This window comes from Monodelphis domestica, chromosome 1, assembly GCF_027887165.1.
Source record: "Monodelphis domestica isolate mMonDom1 chromosome 1, mMonDom1.pri, whole genome shotgun sequence".
Taxonomy (NCBI): domain Eukaryota; kingdom Metazoa; phylum Chordata; class Mammalia; order Didelphimorphia; family Didelphidae; genus Monodelphis; species Monodelphis domestica.
Window position 1 is genome coordinate 570209973 of NC_077227.1, and position 19589 is coordinate 570229561.

Sequence of the window (19589 nt, forward strand, 5' to 3'; positions counted from 1 at the left end):
AGAAAAATCAAGAGTACTGTTAGGTTTAACTTAGAAAGCAATGAGCCAACAGAAGAATTATTTTATTGATATATTTAACATCACTTTTTTTTGGGTGGGTTTTTATCATATGTAACTAGAGATTCATGATCTTAGCTAGAACATCTTACTGTATCACTTGGGTTTTGCCTAAACCTATATATATATATATATATATATAATATGTATAAAGCATTTAGTAGCAATGAATGAACAATATTGAAATGTGAGGAATGTATAACTTAGATTCAGAGAGACTATAAGGACACTATAATTAGAGTTTTAACAAAAGGTAGTTTTGAATTCATCAAGAACATTTAGGTGTTCTCTTTATTGTCTCCTTACTATTCCTGGATATTAGCTTCCTATAAAGCATTTTTGTATGTCAATTACTTTGTTAGAGAAAACAGAAGCAAAAGAAATATTGAGCATCTCCTGCCTTCTCTCTTACCAGTTTTCATAGTTTTCTCCCCTCTTTGATTTTTTTCTTTTCTCCAGCATAGTTTATACTAGCCTCTACTTCTGAACATTAGCATTCTTGACCGATTATGCCTTATATAAAGAGGAAGAGGAAAAGCAATTCTGAATCTTTCTACTAAATATGAGACTTTTTCCTTAGTAGATTTGAACTTTCTGAAGCAAAAATAGCATTTCATATTCCAAGGAATGATAATGAGGATAATATATGTACCAGTGTATAAAGAATTTTGTCATTGGTCCTATAGTATGTATCTGTCTGTGAAACAACTGAACATTGACTGAGCTTTATTACTACATGCTACCTACTTCTTGTTATTCATATAAGGTTGAATGATAGCACCAGGAGAATCCTAGAAAGAATCTCTGGAAAGGGATCATGGAATACTAGCCTGGAAACCAAATATCTTGTGGTGGGGACAAGTGGTACTTTCATAATTTGAAAAAAAGTATTTATTAAATGCCTGCTGTGTACCAGGTACTATGCTAAGTGCTTAATTATTTGCAAGCAAAGATTGGGTCTTTAGAAAAAAGAGATTATAAGTTAGCAAATGATTAAGATGCCAAAGGAAAAAATGGGCTTTTCTTTTTGGTGATCATAAATTAATATAGAAGGATGCTGAGCTAGTTTGGCCAGCAATGGATTACATCTGATGAATACATAGAATATATTTTTCCCACAGTCCTTCTGGTATGACAAAGAAGGTTTTAAACTAAAAATATAGTAAGATGAAAAGTACTCAGATATGAACCTTGTTGAATCATGTGCTGTGGAGAACCATAGGTATGACAGAAAGAACAGTGGTTGGGATGTATCCAGTCTTTTCAGGAGAAAATAACATAGGAACAAACATAATTTATTCTTATCGCTGTGGGAGTCTATACATCAGTGTGCAGTGTATGGACAATAAACACAAGGACATAAATACAAACTGAAGAGTTATTAACCAGGCTTGTTGGATGGAACACAAGACTGAAATATACAGCATATATTTATAATATATATATATATATATAAGCATATATTTTGTTTGAAAAGTGACTCCTCATTGCCTACTGAACAAAGTGCAAATTCTTTACTTTTCGTAAGTTGACTACTTTCCAACCTTTTATCTAATCCTGCTTTCAATGAATCACAATCTTGTCCTGCTGTTTTTCAAAGCTTTCAAAAAAAAAAAGTTATGTTCCATGTTTAGATTAGAAACTATCTACTCTTTTGAAAATTTTCCAATCCTTGAAGGCCCTATTCAAATCTCCTTAGCTGGGAGGAAATTTTTCCTTTCTTGAATATTTCTTTTTGAGTGATTTGAAACTTTGAAAACTTCTTTTGCAGCTACCTTTTTCTAATTTGTCTTTTCTTCCCTAATAGTTTATATAGTATTTTAGTATTAAAGCATTTTGCATCCATTATTTTTCTTTGAGCCTCACTATACCTGTGTTAGGTAAGTTACAACTGATGTAAAATCACTTTATTTTAGATGAGGAAATTGACTTGTTTGTAGTCATGCAGCTGGCAAGGGTTAAAAGGCAGAATTTAAACCTAGACCTTTCCATATTGTATCTGTAGTGTTCTTTCTACTATACATCATAGTCTCTCAAAATTTCTACTCAGTTGTTAGTTATTACAAGTCAGGTGACATGTTTTATTTGATCTTTGTATTCTTATACTATAGTATAGTGCTTTACATGTAGTAGTTGTTTAGAATAGTTATAGCACTGTGGGTCAAGAAGGGTTCTTTTGTGGAAGTCCACAGACTTTAGGGGTGAATAATGATTTTCTTTTTGGTGGAGGACAAAGGAATGAATGAATGAATAGAAAAAAATTTATTAAGCACTTACTCAAATATTAATATTTATCTAGTGGTTCCTATGGGCCACTCACCATGCCAAGTGCCTTTACAAATATTATCACAAGCCTGGGATGGAGGTGCTATTAATACCCCCATTTTACAGATGAGGAAACTGAAGCAAACAGAAGTTAAGTGACTTACTTGTCCAGGGTTATATAGCTAGTCTCAGGTCAGATTTTAACTTGAGTCTTCTTTATTCTACCACCAGCTATACTGCCTAGGTGCCCTTTTTCTTTTTTAAACAAATTATAATAGAGTGAAAAAATTAGTTTTTTGTGAATGTTGTAAATATGGCTGCTTGTGAAGATAGTAAAAGTTATTGATATTAATGGAGAATTGAGTGGTACTTTATTGGAGTGATGATGAAATTAGCTTGATTTTTTTTTTTAGAACATATTTTAGGAGTTAGTAGGCTAGGCTTTTAGAAGAAAAGCATTTTTTCAAAAGCCCTTGAAAAACAGTGGGACAAGGTTGTGATTCAATAAAAGCAGCATTAGATAAAAGTCGTAAAAGTAGTCAACTTATGAAGGGTATTGAAAAATAGAGAAACAGAAATGGAGGGAATGTTAGAAGGTAGGTCTCAAGAAAGAGAAAGTGTACCACCACATTACATATGAATATAATATTGTTAAAGTATTTCTACTTTAATAGGGAAACTGAAATACAGACAGATAAAATGATTTGCCAAAAATCTTGAATAGGGTGTAGCAACCAAACTTCTATTTGTTTCTTGGCATACTGCCCTGCTGTTACTAAAACATGGACAATCTTATGATGTCAGATTACATAGGTATTTTCCCCTTTAGCTTTAAGGAAAATATAAACCTTGAACAAATTGTTAAAATGTGATTGAAAATAATGTTCTCATTTTCTCTTTGTGTTTTAGGCTTATACAAGCCAATTTGTATCTTTGGTAATGTTTGCCCTTATGATGTGTGATGATAGGATCTCAATGCAAGAAAGACGCAAAGAAATAGTACTTGGCTTGAAGGGGTTGCCTGGTAGGTTATGTGAAATAGAGTATTTTTTCATTCTTCCTTATTCTATTTTCTAGATGTAATTATAGGTGAAATGTAATTTGTTTCTGAAAAATTCTCTTATACACATTTTTAAAAGATCCTTACCTTCTGTTTTAGAATCAATACTGTGTATTGGTTCCAAGGCAGAAGGGCGGTAAGGGCTAGGTAATGGGGGTCAAGTGACTTGCCCAGGGTCACACAACTGGGAAGTGTCTGAGGCCAGATTTGAACCCAGTACCTCCCATCTCTAGGCCTGGTTCTCATTCCACTGAGTCACTCAGCTGCCCCCCTTAAACACTTTGGAGATAGAACTTCTAAAATAGTCCCTAAAATCTATTGCATAATGAAAGAAGTTCTATTGCTCCTCAACCAGAATCAGTAATTAAGTGATTAAGAACTGATATTTTATGTGATTATTTCTAATTCTTTATTGTGAACATACATGTGCAGTTGTTTGTTATCCTTTTTTCTTTTCTTTTACAGATTTAATAAAGGAAGTGCTGAGTATGGATGATGAAATTCAAAAACTGGCCATAGAACTTTATCATCAAAAATCAGTATTGATTATGGGACGTGGATATCACTATGCTACATGTCTGGAAGGAGCCCTAGTAAGTAGTCTGCTTGTTTATTTTAAAGTCATTTTCACAATAAATATTTCTCTGGGACTAGAGAATCTGGAACCTTGTCAAAGTGCTCATATATTTCTTGGTTTCTCTCTAGGAAGCACAAATCAAGTGTTTGTTGTAGTTTAATAGTTTGCTTTGAATCACATTTAGGTAGTATAATTCCTTTTTATAGAAGAAGAAAAGGAAGCACAGCTAGCCAGTAAATGTAAGAAGAGACTGAGATTTGAACTTTGACTTTTAAGTTTTAAGATATGTCTTCCATTATGCCTCATTTAACATCCAATTGGGGAGATAAAAAATGAAGTAGTTATAAACTTATGTAGCAATAAGTATAAGACAAAACATTGTGCTTCTCAAATTCTCTGTTTAAAAGTTCTTAAAACTTTAAACATTGAATAATTGAGGATGTAGTCATAGAAATAATGAATAGTTTTCATAATGAATATTGAATTGTTTTCTTACTGCTGATGGACTACATTTCTATTAGTCTTATAACATAATTTTTCTTTATACAAGCTTTTTTTAAAAAATCTGGAATAAAAATGCCATACTGGTTAAAATGTGTTACACTTTTCACCCTTAAAACAGGCTTGTATAATAGTTGAAGGACTTGTAATCAGTGTGATTTTTTAAAGTCTGTAGACCCACTCCCCCAATTGTTTTCTTTTAAAAAATTTCTTTTGGGATGTGGCATCTGTGAGGAGTAGCCTGTATTTGGTTTGAAATTATATATTACATACAATTATGTAATTAATTTTAAACTTGAACAAATTTTATTTTGAATATAATTTCTGGATTATTTTTGTTATGCCTACAACCCAAGTTAGACATTGTTTAAAAAAAAGAATATTTTAAATAACTTTATGGTATAAATATATGCATAATATCTTGGAAAATGTGGAACAACAGAGAGATGTTAGGAGGAATTAGGTAGGTAGAATTTTTTGTGCTGTTCCTCTTATAAAATGATCCATCTCTTAACTTATTCCTTCCCTCCCTCCCTCCCTCCCTCCCTTCCCTTCCCTCCCTCCCTCCCTTCCCTTCCCTTCCCTACCTTCCCTCCCTTCCTCCCTTCCTCCCTTCCTCCCTCCCTTCCTCCTTCCCTTCCTCCCTCCCTTCCTCCCTCCCTTCCTCCCTCCCTTCCTCCTTCCCTTCCTTCCTCCCTTCCTCCCTCCCTTCCTCCCTTCCTCCCTTCCTCCCTTCCTTCCTTCCTTCCTTCCTTCCTTCCTTCCTTCCTTCCTTCCTTCCTTCCTTCCTTCCTTCCTTCCTTCCTTCCTTCCTTCCTTCCTTCCTTCCTTCCTTCCTTCCTTCCTTCCTTCCTTCCTTCCTTCCTTCCTTCCTTCCTTCCTTCCTTCCTTCCTTCCTTCCTTCCTTCCTTCCTTCCTTCCTTCCTTCCTTCCTTCCTTCCTTCCTTCCCTCCTTCCTTCCTTCCCTCCTTCCCTCCTTCCCTCCTTCCCTCCTTCCTTCCTTCCTTCCTTCCTTCCTTCCTTCCTTCCTTCCTTCCTTCCTTCCTTCCTTCCTTCCTTCCTTCCTTCCTTCCTTCCTTCCCTCCTTCCCTCCTTCCCTCCTTCCCTCCTTCCCTCCTTCCCTCCTTCCCTCCTTCCCTCCTTCCCTCCTTCCCTCCTTCCCTCCTTCCCTCCTTCCCTCCTTCCCTCCTTCCCTCCTTCCCTCCTTCCCTCCTTCCTTCCTTCCTTCCCTCCTTCCCTCCTTCCCTCCTTCCCTCCTTCCCTCCTTCCCTCCTTCCCTCCTTCCCTCCTTCCCTCCTTCCCTCCTTCCCTCCTTCCCTCCTTCCCTCCTTCCCTCCTTCCCTCCTTCCTTCCTTCCTTCCTTCCTTCCTTCCTTCCTTCCTTCCTTCCTTCCTTCCTTCCTTCCTTCCTTCCTTCCTTCCTTCCTTCCTTCCTTCCTTCCTTCCTTCCTTCCTTCCTTCCCTCCTTCCTTCCTTCCCTCCCTCCTTCCCTCTTTCCTTCCTTCCCTCCTTCCTTCCTTCCTTCCTTCCCTCCTTCCCTCCCTTCCATCTTAGAATCAATATTGTTTATTGGTTACAAGGCAGGCTGAAGAGTGGTAATGGATAGGCAGTGGAGGTTGAGTGTCTTGCCCAGGGTCACACAGATAATTCAATTTATTTTCAGTGGATATCTCCTATGCCAGGAACTTTCCCTTCTTACCTCTAACTCCTGGCCTCTTTGGCTTCATTTATCTTTTTAAGTAAAGTCTCACCTTCTCCAAGAAGTCTTTCTCAGTTTCCTCAATCTTATTGCCTTTCCACTGACATTATCTCTTATTAATCTTATATATATTTTGTTTCCTCATAGTTGTTTGCATGTTATCTATTCCATCATACTGAGCTCCTTGAGAGCAGACACTATTATTGTCTAACTTTGCATCCCCAGCATTTAGGTCTGATAGCCATCTTTCTGCTCATGAAACTCTCCAGATTTAGCACATATGGTCATCTGACAATAGGAATGCATACTGTAACTGAGCCTGTATTTGCAACATTTCCAAATTTGTACTGCCTAGGAATACTCCTTATCAGAGACCAAGTCCTCTTGGCATATTGCCTTACCTTTATACCAGTATGAGACATCTATTAGTTAGCAGAAGGCATGCGATTTCTTTTTATTTAGAACTAGAGAGGGGAAAGACTGAATGAGGGACTAATGCATCTGGTTCTTTTCCCTTAGAAAATCAAAGAAATCACATACATGCATTCAGAAGGTATCTTAGCAGGTGAATTAAAGCATGGCCCATTGGCTTTGGTAGATAAATTGATGCCTGTCATCATGATCATCATGAGAGATAACACATATGCCAAATGTCAGAATGCTCTACAGCAAGTTGTTGCTCGGCAGGTAAGTCAAATATTATTGCATCGCATTGTTGGTTTTCTTTTTTTCATTTACTTTGGAAATGTAAGGATTTGGTTAATAGAGCTTTGTTGGAATTGACTGATTTATGATTCATTTTGTGTGTGTGTGTGTGTGTGTGTGTGTGTGTGTGTGTGTGTGTGTATGTGTGTGTGTATTTTCACCAATGTTGATTGCCTAATATCCACATCTTAATAGATAGTTTGAATTGTTGAAGTAAGAAAAATTCGTCACCTTTTAACCATTGTTCTTACAAGAAGACAAATAACTTCTTTAGTTTTGGCTAACCTGGTTGTCTTTGACTAGATTTTTTTAAAGAATATTTTGAGGGTAGGCTAGCTGATATAACTTTTAAAAAACCAAAGTTGTTTTTACATTGAGATAAGGCTTTGGAGGAAGACTATAGTAGAAGAATTTATTGCCCTTAAATTAATTTTCCAGTTGTACTTCATTATGTAGGAAAACTACTAGTTTAGGTTTTAGTAAGTGGTATTTGGGGAGTAAAAATGGCTTAATCTATTTGACTTAAGTTTTCTTAAAGAAATAAATACAACTTTATTTGGATGAGTTACTATCCTGTGTAAGAGATACTACATTGATCTAAGTATAGGTCACAGTTTCCCCCCAAATCTGGTTTGTATAAAAACCCATTGCAATACATAATTTCAGTATCCTTGAAGCTTTCCCCTTCTTCCTCCTTCCAGTTTCTTAAATGAATTTGTGCTTTGCCCTGAGGCTTAGGCTCTTGAGATCTTTGTTTAGAGTTGCAGTGTTGCTTTTGTAGTGATAAATCACAAATGGAAATGGAGGCTGAAGTATTAATTTTTATGGAGAATTTTCATGCTTTTCACCTGAAATGTTGGGATTCTTGGTCAATGAAGTGAGAAAAAAAGAATGAAAAAGAGAAAAAAGACACCTTAGAGTAGCTTGTTCTTGTTAGCCTTCTTGGCTAGCTTGGCTGTGAAGAGTCTGTTGAAGTTCTGGAACCCAAGTACTCCCTGTCTACATAGTGATAAAGAACTTTCTTTTTAGAGACTACTTGGTGCACTTAGCTTTAGGGCCTAAGAAAGCCTGGATCCTGGCCAAAGATGATGAAGGCAGTTGAGTTTGGAGAGAGTTGGAGGAGGTGGAGAAGTTTGCATTTGTTCTTGGTTTCTAAAGTGCCTGACATGTTTTTGTTGGAGATGTTGAGAAAATACAATAGTTCAGCAAGAGATGGATAAAAGTAGGAAATTGAGGAATTTCCATCTGTGGAAAGAGAGACCTTACAAAACAAACCTTTCTTGAGGGAGCTTGGGATGGAGATATTAAGAAGCAATTTCTCTCAAAGATGACAGTTTTAAAAAATATTTAATTTTGTGTAATTATTCTTTGTGTGACTGTTGTACACATGTGTCTATATCTATATAGGCATATATTCATTTTTAAAGAGATTTTTAGAGTTTATCATATTTTGAGAGAGAGACAATATTTAACCCAATGATGCATTATGACATAATGTAAAAAATTCATTATTAATAATAGTTAGTTATTAGTTAATCATCTAGATGGCTAGATAAAGGAAGGAAATGGCAAACTACCCAAGCGTCTTTGCTAAGAAAACCCATAGACAGTGTGGTCTACTATGTCATGAGGACACAGATACAATGGAATTACTGAGTAACCATGACAAATCACTAGTTTGGTGAATCTCATTAAATATGGAGAGTTGGGATTGAAGGGAGAAGTCCTATTTTCCAGGTCTATTCCCCTGGTTTTATTGCTAATTCTTTTTGGTTAAATCTTTTTTATTTTTTTTTAGGGACGACCTGTAGTTATCTGTGACAAAGAAGATACTGAAACCATCAAGAACACTAAGAGGACAATCAAGGTGCCCCATTCAGTGGATTGTCTGCAGGGTATTCTCAGTGTTATTCCCTTGCAACTACTGGCTTTCCACCTTGCGGTTCTGAGAGGATATGATGTAAGTGGATGATTATGGTAGAATGTTTTATATGCTTTATTTCTTTGTTTGCTTATTTTATTGATTTTAAAATTCAAGGCCATACGCAGCAAGTTTGTTTGAGAGGTGGAACTTGAACCAGATATTCCTAATAAATTTTTATAAGCTTTTCATGTAACACTAACACTTAGCAAAAAGATTTATGAAATGATATTCAACTTTTTTTTCTGATCATCAGGTGTCTTTAACTGATGACAAATTCTTTACCCATGAAAATTCATGAAATAAATGAAGAAAAAAGATGGATTTTAGTCCTGTGCTACCTTCTTCCACTTTTCCAGTAATGTGACAAAGTGGCAGAAAAGAGGCAGAGGATCGAAAGAAATCACACAGTTCTTAGGTCATTTGCAAACTTTAACTTGACTCTTGGTCTTTTAATATGAAATCCTTTCTAGTGACTTTGTAATGGACTCAACACTGGAGGAACTAACTCATCATCTTTCTTTACATTCTCATTATATCTTGAATATTTTCTTCAAAAATTTTTTGTAGGCACTGGATGTGGCAAAACTGAGCATAAAAATGATAAAATGAAAACTATATGAATAGCTAGAAAAATTATAATCATGAATAATTGGTAATAAGTATTGACATCATCCTTTAATTAGTTCTCTATTTATTTTGCCTACTGGCTTATTAGAGAAAATATCAGAATAAGTATTAAAAACTAGAAGGAAAAGTAATAATAAGGAAAAAATACTTGGAATGCAATGGAAACCATTTAGTCTTGAACTAGTTCTAGTTAAAAAGTAATTAAAAATAAAAAATTATTTCTAGACAGTAGAACAACATTGAAACCAATTATTATAATTTTATACAAAAGTTTAATCAATGTAAGGAGCTTAAAAAGTACCTTAGTTGGGGGCAGCTAGGTGACTTAATGGATTGAGAGTTAGGCCCAGAGACGTGAGGCCCTGTGTTCAGTTCTGGCCTTGCGCCTTCTAGCTAGGTGACCCTTGGCAAGGCTCTTATCCCCCATTGCCTAAGCCATTCTTCTGCCTTGGAACCAATATGTAGTCTTGATTGTAAGATGAGAGGGTAAGGGTTTTTAAAAAATACTTTAGTATTTTTTACACCTGACTTTTTTTACACCTGATTTTTACACCTGACTGTCAGGTAGAAAGGTAGCAGTCAAATGTAATATGTTAGAATAAAGATGGGTTTGTAAAATAGTAATGATAAAATATGATAGATGATTATAATCAGTTCCTAAAACAGAGAGAAATAGTAAAGGGTAAAACTAATTTAAAGAAATTTTGTCAAGAAATCAAATGAAGACAGGGCAAAACCAAGATGGTGAAATAGATACAGGAACCCATCTGATTTTTACCAAATTACCTTCTACAAAGCAATAATATAATGCCCCCAAATGAATTCTGGAGCAGCATACCCCACAAAAAGACAAGGTGAAATTATTTTTCAGCCCAAAACAACTTGAAAGGCCAACATGAGGGATCTAGTGCAGAGGGTAAAAGGTGCCTAGTGCAGCTCACTAGGGCAGGCCCCAGTGAAGCAACAGGCTTTGTGTGTAACTGAAGTAGCAGCGAAGGCTTCCAGAATTCTCAGCCACAGATAAGGGGGCTTGGACAATTGCTCAGAAGGAGATTACAGTGGTCCCTTTGCTGACTCTGTGGGCAAGACTTGTCACATTGCCCATGTGCAGAACCAGGGCAAAGGGGCATATTTGCCGAATGAGGAGCGACCAGCATATATCAGCACTTGCTGCCACAGGGGGAGTAGGGGACCCTGGTTATAGTTCCAAGAGATAAAAGAATGCTTGGGGTTATTCATGCCCAGAGCACCATCGGGTAGAGTATTAAACACATCTCTCATCATATCACTTTGGAGGAACTGAAAGTAGATAGATCATCATCAGTGCCAGCTCTGAAGGCAGCTGCACAAAGAACCTGAAGTTTGAAACAGTGTTCCATATACCACAATTACAGAGCCTAACTTTAATAGATTTTTTAGACTAAAAGAAAAGAAAAAAATAGGAAAATGAGCAAACAACAACAACAAAAAAACTCAACATAGAAAATTATTTTGGAGATAGGGTAGATTCAAACTTAGAAGAAGACAACAAAGTCAATAGTGCTGCATCCAAAACCTCGCTATGAAAAATATGTTTTACTCTCAAGCCCAAAATAGAATTAATGAAGGAGCTCAAAAAGGATTTTAAAAATCAAATAAGAGAGCTAGAAGAAAAATGGGTAAAGGAAATAAGAATGATATAGGAAAATCATGAAAAAAGAGTCAATAACTTGGTAAAGGAGGCACAAAAAATATTGAAGTAATAAATATCTTAAAAACGGAATGGACCAATTGGTAAAAGATGCACAAAAATTCAAAGAATGAAAGAACTTTTTTAAAACAAAAAAGAATTGACTAAATGGAAAAAGATATATCAAAATGCACTGAAGAGAAAGACTTCTTGAATGACAGAATTGACCCTTTGGAAAAAGAGGTACAAAAATTTACTGAGGAAGAGTTCTTTACAAATTAGAATTGGCCAAATGGAAAAGGAGGTACAAAAGCTCACTCAATAAAATCAAATGCCTTAAAAATGAGAATTGAGCAAGTAGAAGCTAATGACTCTGGGAGACAGCAAGAAATAATCATACAAAGTCAAAAGAATGAAAAAATAGGAGAAAATATGAAATATTTGGTGGTAAAAACAACTGACCTGGAAAAATAAAACCTAGAGAGATAATTTAAGAATTGTTGGACTATCCAAAATCCACCATCAAAAAAAAGAGCTTAGACATCATCTTTCAAGAAAGCATCAAGAAAAACTGCCCTGATATTCTGGAACCAGAGGACAAAATAGAAATTGAAAGAATCTACTGATCACTTTCTGAAAGAGACCCCAAAAAAATAACTCCCAGGAATATTGTAGCCAAATTCCAAAACTCCCAGGTCAAGGAGAAAATATTTCAAGCAACCAAAAAGAAACAATTCAAATATCTTGGAGCCATAGTCATGATAACATATGACTTAGGAGCTTCTGCATTAAAGGTTTAGTGGACCTGGAATATGATATTCCAGAGAGCAAAGATGCTGGGATTTCAACCAAGAATCACCCAGCAAAACTGAGCATAATCCTTTAGGGGGGAAAATGGGTATTTGGTGAAATAGAGGACTTTCAAACATTCCTGATAAAAAGTCCAGAGCTGAATGGAAAATTTGACTCTCAAATATAACTCAAAAGAATCACTAAAAGATAAACAGGAAAAAGAAATAAAAAAACATTCAGAAGGTTAAACTATATACATCCTATATGAGGAGATGATTCTTGTAACTCCAAACATCTTCATCATTATTAAAGAAGTTAGAAATAGTATATACATCGGCTGGGGGTGTGAGTTGAATGTGATAGAATAATTTAAAAAATAACAAAATTGAGGTATGAGAAACAGGAGTGCATTGGGAGGTAGAGGAAGGGAGAAATTGAATGGGGCAAATTATTGCACATAAAAAAAAGGCATTAAAGAGTTCACAGTGGAGGAGAAGATGGAGGTGATAGGGAGGAGAGTGTGTGAACCTTATTCTCATCAGAATGGGCTCAGTGAGGGAAAAACATACACTGTCATTTGGGTATAGAAAGCTATCTTACCCTACAGGAAAATAGGAAAAGGGGAAAACAGAAGGGGTTGGAGTTAATAGAAAAGAGGGCAAATTGGGGGCAGGTGTAGGTCAGAAACTAAATATGGGTAAATAAAATGTAAAGTCATAGACAGTAATCATAATGGTGCAAAATTTTTTTGCAAGTCTAATAACTAATTTTCCAAATACATAAAGAAATGAGTTGAATATATAAGAAAGTCATTCCCCAGTTGATAAATGATCAAGGGTTATGAATAGGTAGTTCTTAGACAAAGTAATTAAAGTTCTCTATAGATATGCAAAAAATGCTCTAAATCATTATTATTTAGAGAAATGCAAATTAAAACAACTCTTAGTTAACCTATCAGATGACTATTATGACAGAAAAGGAAAATGACAACACTTGAAGGAATATGGGAAAACTGGGACACAAATGCATTGTTGGGAGAGTTGTGAACTGATTCAACCATTCAGGAGAGCCCAAAGGACTATAAAACAATACATATCCTTTGACCCAGCAATACTGTTATTAGGTTTGTTTCCTAAAGAGATTTAAAAAAGGGGAAAAGCCTATGAGTACAAAAATATTTAAAGTAGCTCTTAAAGGAGGGTTTCAAGATTTGGAAAGTGGAGGGATACCCATCAATTGGGGAATGGATGAGTAAATTATAATAAATGATTATAAGGGACTACTATTGTGCTGTAAGAAGTGACAAGTAAGAGGAATTAAAAAAAAACATAGGAAGACTTACATGAACTGAAGCAGAATGAAATAAGTAGAAACAGGAGCTCATTGTATAGTGACAGGAATACTTTACAATGAACAACTGCGAATAACAACAATTCTCAGCAATACAATGATCCCAAACTATCCCAAATGGCATGATAAAAAATGCCATCTACTTCCAGAGAAAAAGAACTGAATCCAGAACAAAACAAACTATTTTCACTATCTTAATTTTTTCCTATTTGAGTTTCTTTCCATAAGAGGATTAGTATGGGGAAATGTTTTACATAATTGCACATATCAAATGTATATAAGATTGCTTACATTGCAAAAAAAAAAATAAGAGGTTGGTGGAGAAGAAGAGAAGTAGAGAATTCAAAACTCAAGATTCTTTGTAATATGTTGGAAACGGTTTTTGCATGTAATTGGGCAGGGAGGGGAAGAGATATCCAACTAAGTAAAGTCATCCCAAGAGAATTTAAGAATGAAAATGGTAGAAGAAAACCAAACTGAAGAAAAAGAGAAAAAAAATCTGCAAAGTTTACAACAAACTATTTTCTCCCATCAGTGACTGTAGAATATACACTTCAACTTTAGCATCAGTTTCTTAAAGAAATGATAATACAGTAGCTTAATGTCACTTAAGGACACAAAACAAAAGAAAGCCCCTGGACTATACCAACAGGACATAGAAGCAATTGGTGCTACAGATGAAACAGTTGTTAGGACATTGAAGGACTGATTCACCAGATATGTAAAGAAGATACCAAAGGTGTGGAAAGAAACTCAACGTTATTAATAATAGAAAAAGTGACTGCTGAAAAATAGCAGCCATTATCTTGTATGCTTCATTTTCCATGTGTATAAAATCTTTGAAACTCATCTACATATGAATTGAAGGCATTCTCAATTTGTATATTGGTAGGGAACAAGTAGACCTTAATCTGTGGTTCATAATGATCTATACTTTTATGAAAATCTTGATAAAAAGATTTTAGTTAGTAGAACAAACTGTTACTTTAAAGACATTTCCAACATTGTTTTACATATGTAAAAATCATTCAAAATTCCTGATGAACATAACAAAACAAATGACCTTATTTTTGAACCTTATGATCATAAACATTAGGTGAAAGTTTATAAAATGAGGTTTGCTTGCTAAAGGTGATTATCTAGCATATAATCTGAGTTGAAGAAAGATTCTTTGTAGATGATGAGCATCAGACTTCCAACCTTTGTAGTCCTTTCCAGAAGAGATCTGTAATTGCTCAGAGTTCGTCATGACCATCTGCAGAGCAAAGACCAAGTGGATAAGGCATGCCTCTTACCTAGATTATGACCATAGTTGGATAGACAGATTATGGAGTTTGTCCATCAGTATGTATATCTGGGACAGATGATACTGTAAGAATTGAAAATAATATTTCTACCCAGATATATATTTTATAAAGTTTATTGGAAGGGTAGACAAATGTTCCTATAAGTAACCTGACCGCGTGGTGCCTACCCTGCCAGTCTCTTTCCCCTTTCCTTCCCTCACCTGCCTGCTCTGCATCCTGACTTCTTCCTCCTTTGTTCTCTCCCGATTCTCTCTCGATTCTCCCACTCAGAAATCCCAAACCTTGACCTTTATTGATGTACCGAACGTGTGCAGACGCAAACCTGGCACAACTATGCTATGTCAGGAATGTTTGATAGGAGAGAGAGGGGATAAACTTGACACAATACAAATGGACAAATTGTCCAGAATTAAATAGGAGAATGGGCTAATTGCCTTCAGGTAATTACAGAGTTCCTTTAATGACTCAAAGTTTCCCCCAGAAACAAAGGTGGCCAATCTTTTTAGTAGAAATATTCTGCTGGTACTATTGTAAAATGTGTAACATAGCAACTTCTGCAGAGCTGAAAAAGAATATCACATCAAGGGCAATGGAGAGGTGAATGTGAGCTGGCCTCCACATATACTCATTGAGGAACTGAGAAAGGATAGGAATAAAAATATAATCAAAGAATTTATGATACCAAAGGAAGGACTTGTGTTGTTGCAAGAGTGAGGGATGACAGGTAGGTAATATGAGTTCTTTAGTGGTATTCTCAGGGTGTTGAAATAAAGCAAGGAAGGTTTCCAGGTTCTTAGGTGGATGTCCTGTAGTGACTTTATGGGAAGATTTGGATGAGAGTAATGTAGGATTAATGAGGATGGATAGATTACAATCTGTATCTCTAAAGAGAATATTTAGATTGATGAAATCACAGATTCATCTGAGTTTCCTCTAGAAATATTTTGATCAAATGACTCATTTGATCACTTTTTGATACAAAGTTTATAAGTTGATCAGCAATTATTACTTAAATATTTCCTGATGTGTACACAGTGTTGCTGTCATACCATATTTTATTTAACAGATACAAGGAAATGGTGTTCTATCAGCAGGAGAAAATTGATATGATATTCCTAAAACCTAGCAAAATTAATTTAGAAATAACTTTTTCCTTTTTTCCCATGCTAATTGCATTGATATATAATTGGACTTACTTTTAATGGGCATGTGAGAGCTAGATGAATTTATATCTTCTTATTGTCAGTAGGACAGTGTATAATTTCTGTTTTAAAAAATAACTTCTAATTTTTCATTTTATTTTTGCCTTTTTTTCATTATAGGTTGATTTCCCAAGAAATCTGGCCAAATCTGTTACTGTGGAATAAAGTACATCTGAAACAGCAAAGGAGATAACAGTGAAAGAAGCTTTCTTGTATCAAATAACTTGATTTTTAAAATCATCCCCTTTTAGCCTTATTTCATTAAATCGAGATTTATCAACTATTATTATTTTTCCACTTACTTAGTGTTTTTTTGTGAAAATGATTTCTTATATTTTTTGAACTTGTATTTTTGTTGTTTTGAATAATGAAATCTCTGTCAGGTAGACCATTTTTCTTTAAAAGATTGTTAAGGCTCAAGTTTTGGTCCTCTGAAGAGGGGTTTATTTTATTAAATATACAGTGTTTCCTGTGCCATGCTTTATTCATTCAGACCAATGAAGTAGTGCATTTTATTATCCAAAGCTAGTGTTGATATGTGCCAATGTCTGAAAACTATATTCAGATTTTACTAAATGAGATATGAAGATGTGTGGCTTTGATTTATTTTGATTTTTTTTTTAATTTGTAAAACTTGTAAACTGAAAATTTCATTGGCTAAATTTAATTAGTATTTAACCCTTTAACTTCCCAAAGATAGTAAGAATTTAGGAGGAAGTTATATATTAGGACATTAGGTTTTTCTAACTTGGAGCTCATTTGAGTAATGTCAAGTAAGTTCTCTTATAGTGATATTTTTTTCATTGAATTTACCACATACATATTCTGAGGATGCCCTTTGTTCATCTAACTAAAATATAGATATTAAACTTTTTATGGTAGTGATATCCTATATTCATGGTAGCTGAATCACTTATTTCATCTTGCTCTTGAAAACACAGACTAGGGATGCTACCAAATGCTTGCAAATTATATCAATACTGGTATGTCTAATTTGGAGCCTCTTAACCACAAAAACATGAAACTGCCACCAATGCTAATCTCTTGCTAGCTCATTGAAGAGTCTCATGCAGTGACATAAGTACATTTGACTGTTTAATTATATCAATTTTTTGTAGTTCTTTGGTGCCAGTTTGACTCCTCATGGTAGTAGAGGACTGCAATTTCTTTAGTTATGATTTGACTTCATCTGGGAGAGCATTGAGAAGGCTTGACTGAACAAAGCTGAACACATTTATATGTACATATGTAAAGGATTTGTTTACATTGTATCATATTCATTTTTCTTGGGCTTTATTCTTTGCATTTTCTACATTGATTTCCTGGGAGATAAATTTGTAGTGAAAGAAATATGAATAACTTTGCAAAGTCTTCAACTGGTTTAATGCTACTTCAACTGGTTTAATGCCAGAAGTGGAAACTTCTGGTTTGAGGTGGTAATTTAAATTTCAACAAACATTTTTAGACCTATTTTATACAAGAAAGACTTTGTACTAGATGTTAGAGGATACAAAGATAAAAAATGAAAGCCCTTGTTCTGGGGAACTTAAGATCTAGTGGGGTGGATGGAAGACACATACTTTAAATTAAAAGAGGATAGAGAAAGGCTGGATTAGTGATTTCATTGATATCAGAATCCCTCTAAGAAGATGTTCATTCTATATCTGTTGGCCCTTTTCTCCACACCTTAGAGGCTTTGCTAAGACTTTACAAATTAGACTCTAACTTGAGAGATTCAAGATGGAGGTGAAGGCTTGAAGTTGAGAATATCAGGGTGGTTCATTGTAGGCAAAGGTATTTATTGAGAGATTATATATGGAGGGTAGTGTGTACAAATGTATAGAGGTGAAAGAGGGGAAGATGAAATCAGGAACAGAAGTTTAATTTGGCTGGAATGTACAATGCAATAAGGAGAATTGCGTGGAATAAGGTTTAGCCAGAGGTAAATTGGGGCTATATTGTGGAAGGCTAGACTAAGGAATTTATAGTTTATTTTGTAGGCAATCGGGAGATTTGGAAAGCTTTTAGGCATGGAAGAAATGTGATCTGCCTTGTATATTAGGAAGATTACTTTGACAGCTGTATCTATGAAGATATTGGAGAGAGAATCTGACATTGGAGCTGGCAAAGTACACGTGGGAGATAATGAAAACCTTAACTAAGCAGTGAGAATATAAAGGAGAGGAATGACTATTTGAAATGAAATACATATAATGTACATTTTTACATCTAGTGTTAATATATGAATTGAACATAATAGATATCATACTTTCTAAGTTCAGTGACTTCATATTTGAAAGTAAACTCCTTAACAAGTGGAATTATCTTACTTGTGCATTTGTATCCCCAGTCTTAGTACAGTGACTCAAATGTAGGAGGTGCTTAATGAATGCTTGCTGATTGATTATTGTAGCACTAGATTATTTTTTATTAGGATCTGGGGGAGGGAAGAGGAGAATATAATATGTTTATTGTTTGCTTAATTCTCTTTTTCTCAGTGTTTTGTAATATTTAACTTGGAAAAAATGGGACATTCTGGAAAATAAAGAAAATTCAGTCTCTTCCTCTTAGAATACTTGTTGCCCTTTTTTAAAATTAATTTTTATAATGGAAAAAATTAGGAATTTCAAGTTTTACAAAGTTGAGATATACAAAGTGTGGTATTTTTTGTTACCAAGGATTGGTGTAAAAATTGAGATTATTAGGTATTCTGATGTCTCCATTAGAGAGAAATTCAGCTTATGTGTACGACACTGGCATTTTATGAACAAGTTGATATGAATGGAAACAACACAGTAGTTCTATTAAAGATTCAGATTTGTAGAGACTCATTAAATAAAATTCAGACTCCTCCCCAATAAATAAATATAGTTAAAAGCTTTCATCTATAGGCAATTTGTTTATTAGAACTTTTGGTGACCTGATATTTTGAATAAGTGATTTCATCATGTGTGGATTTGCAGTATTCATTCTAGTCTTAATTTTATTAAGGTATCTTGATAAATTATTAATATGATATAAAGTAACTTATTTATGGAAATAAGATGCACAATTACAAATAGGGGTTGTTTTTTTTAAAAACCCTTACCTTCTGTCTTGGAGTCAATACTGGGCTAGGCAATGGGGGTTAAGTGACTTGCCCAGGGTCACACAGCTGGGAAGTATCTGAGGCCAGATTTGAACCTAGGACCTCCTGTCTCTAGGCCTGACTCTCAATCCACTAAGATACCCAGCTGCCCCCTCAAATAGGGATAGTTTTAAAAGTTAGATGCCAAAAAAAGGTGCTGGAAAAATTTTTATTAAAGAAATCATATAAAATTAGAAAAGTGAATCCTCACTGTAATTTTATTTACTGATAAATTAATTGGTATAATTGGCAAACACTAAGGTATATATTAATAATAATACAGATTTATAGAGTAGTTTATGATTTATAAAGTTAATGTTAGGATGTTCATTGCAGAAGTGTCATGTCCATTTTATAGTTATTAAGATGATCAGTGCAAGTAAGTCACTATGGCTTATAGACATACTACTGTTAAAATCAATCAGTGCAAAGCATGGATAAGGAAAACCTTATTTATTTAATGTTGAATTTTTTCTGTACATATGTGTTTTCATATAAGCCTATAATAGTCAAAGTATTGGGTTTTTTTTTGATCAGCAAGAGGTGCTAGAATAGATTGCTGTGAAAAGGATTTATTTTAGGGTGGAATCAAGATGCATAAATGAAAGGCCACAACTGTTCAAGTATCCCAAAAACAGTTTCCTCCACAATAACCATAGAAATCATTGAACACAGTTGTGAGCAAGAAAGCCAAGTGAGTCATTTTTCCATCCCAGGACAGCTTAGGA

General features: G+C 34.7%; 1 protein-coding gene across 5 annotated transcripts in view; it reads left to right on the forward strand.

The window, feature by feature from the left end:
• Window positions 1-18307, forward strand: part of GFPT1 (glutamine--fructose-6-phosphate transaminase 1) — a 92707-nt gene extending 74400 nt beyond the window's left edge. For all 5 annotated transcript variants that reach the window (XM_007476275.3, XM_007476273.3, XM_007476272.3 and 2 more), the window contains 5 exons: window positions 3232-3346; window positions 3848-3975; window positions 6678-6845; window positions 8662-8823; window positions 15855-18307. In XM_007476275.3, the coding sequence (XP_007476337.1) occupies window positions 3232-3346; window positions 3848-3975; window positions 6678-6845; window positions 8662-8823; window positions 15855-15899 (618 nt within the window). In that variant the 3' untranslated portion in view covers window positions 15900-18307. The remainder of the gene's footprint in view (window positions 1-3231; window positions 3347-3847; window positions 3976-6677; window positions 6846-8661; window positions 8824-15854) is intronic.
• Window positions 18308-19589: the final 1282 nt, after the last annotated feature.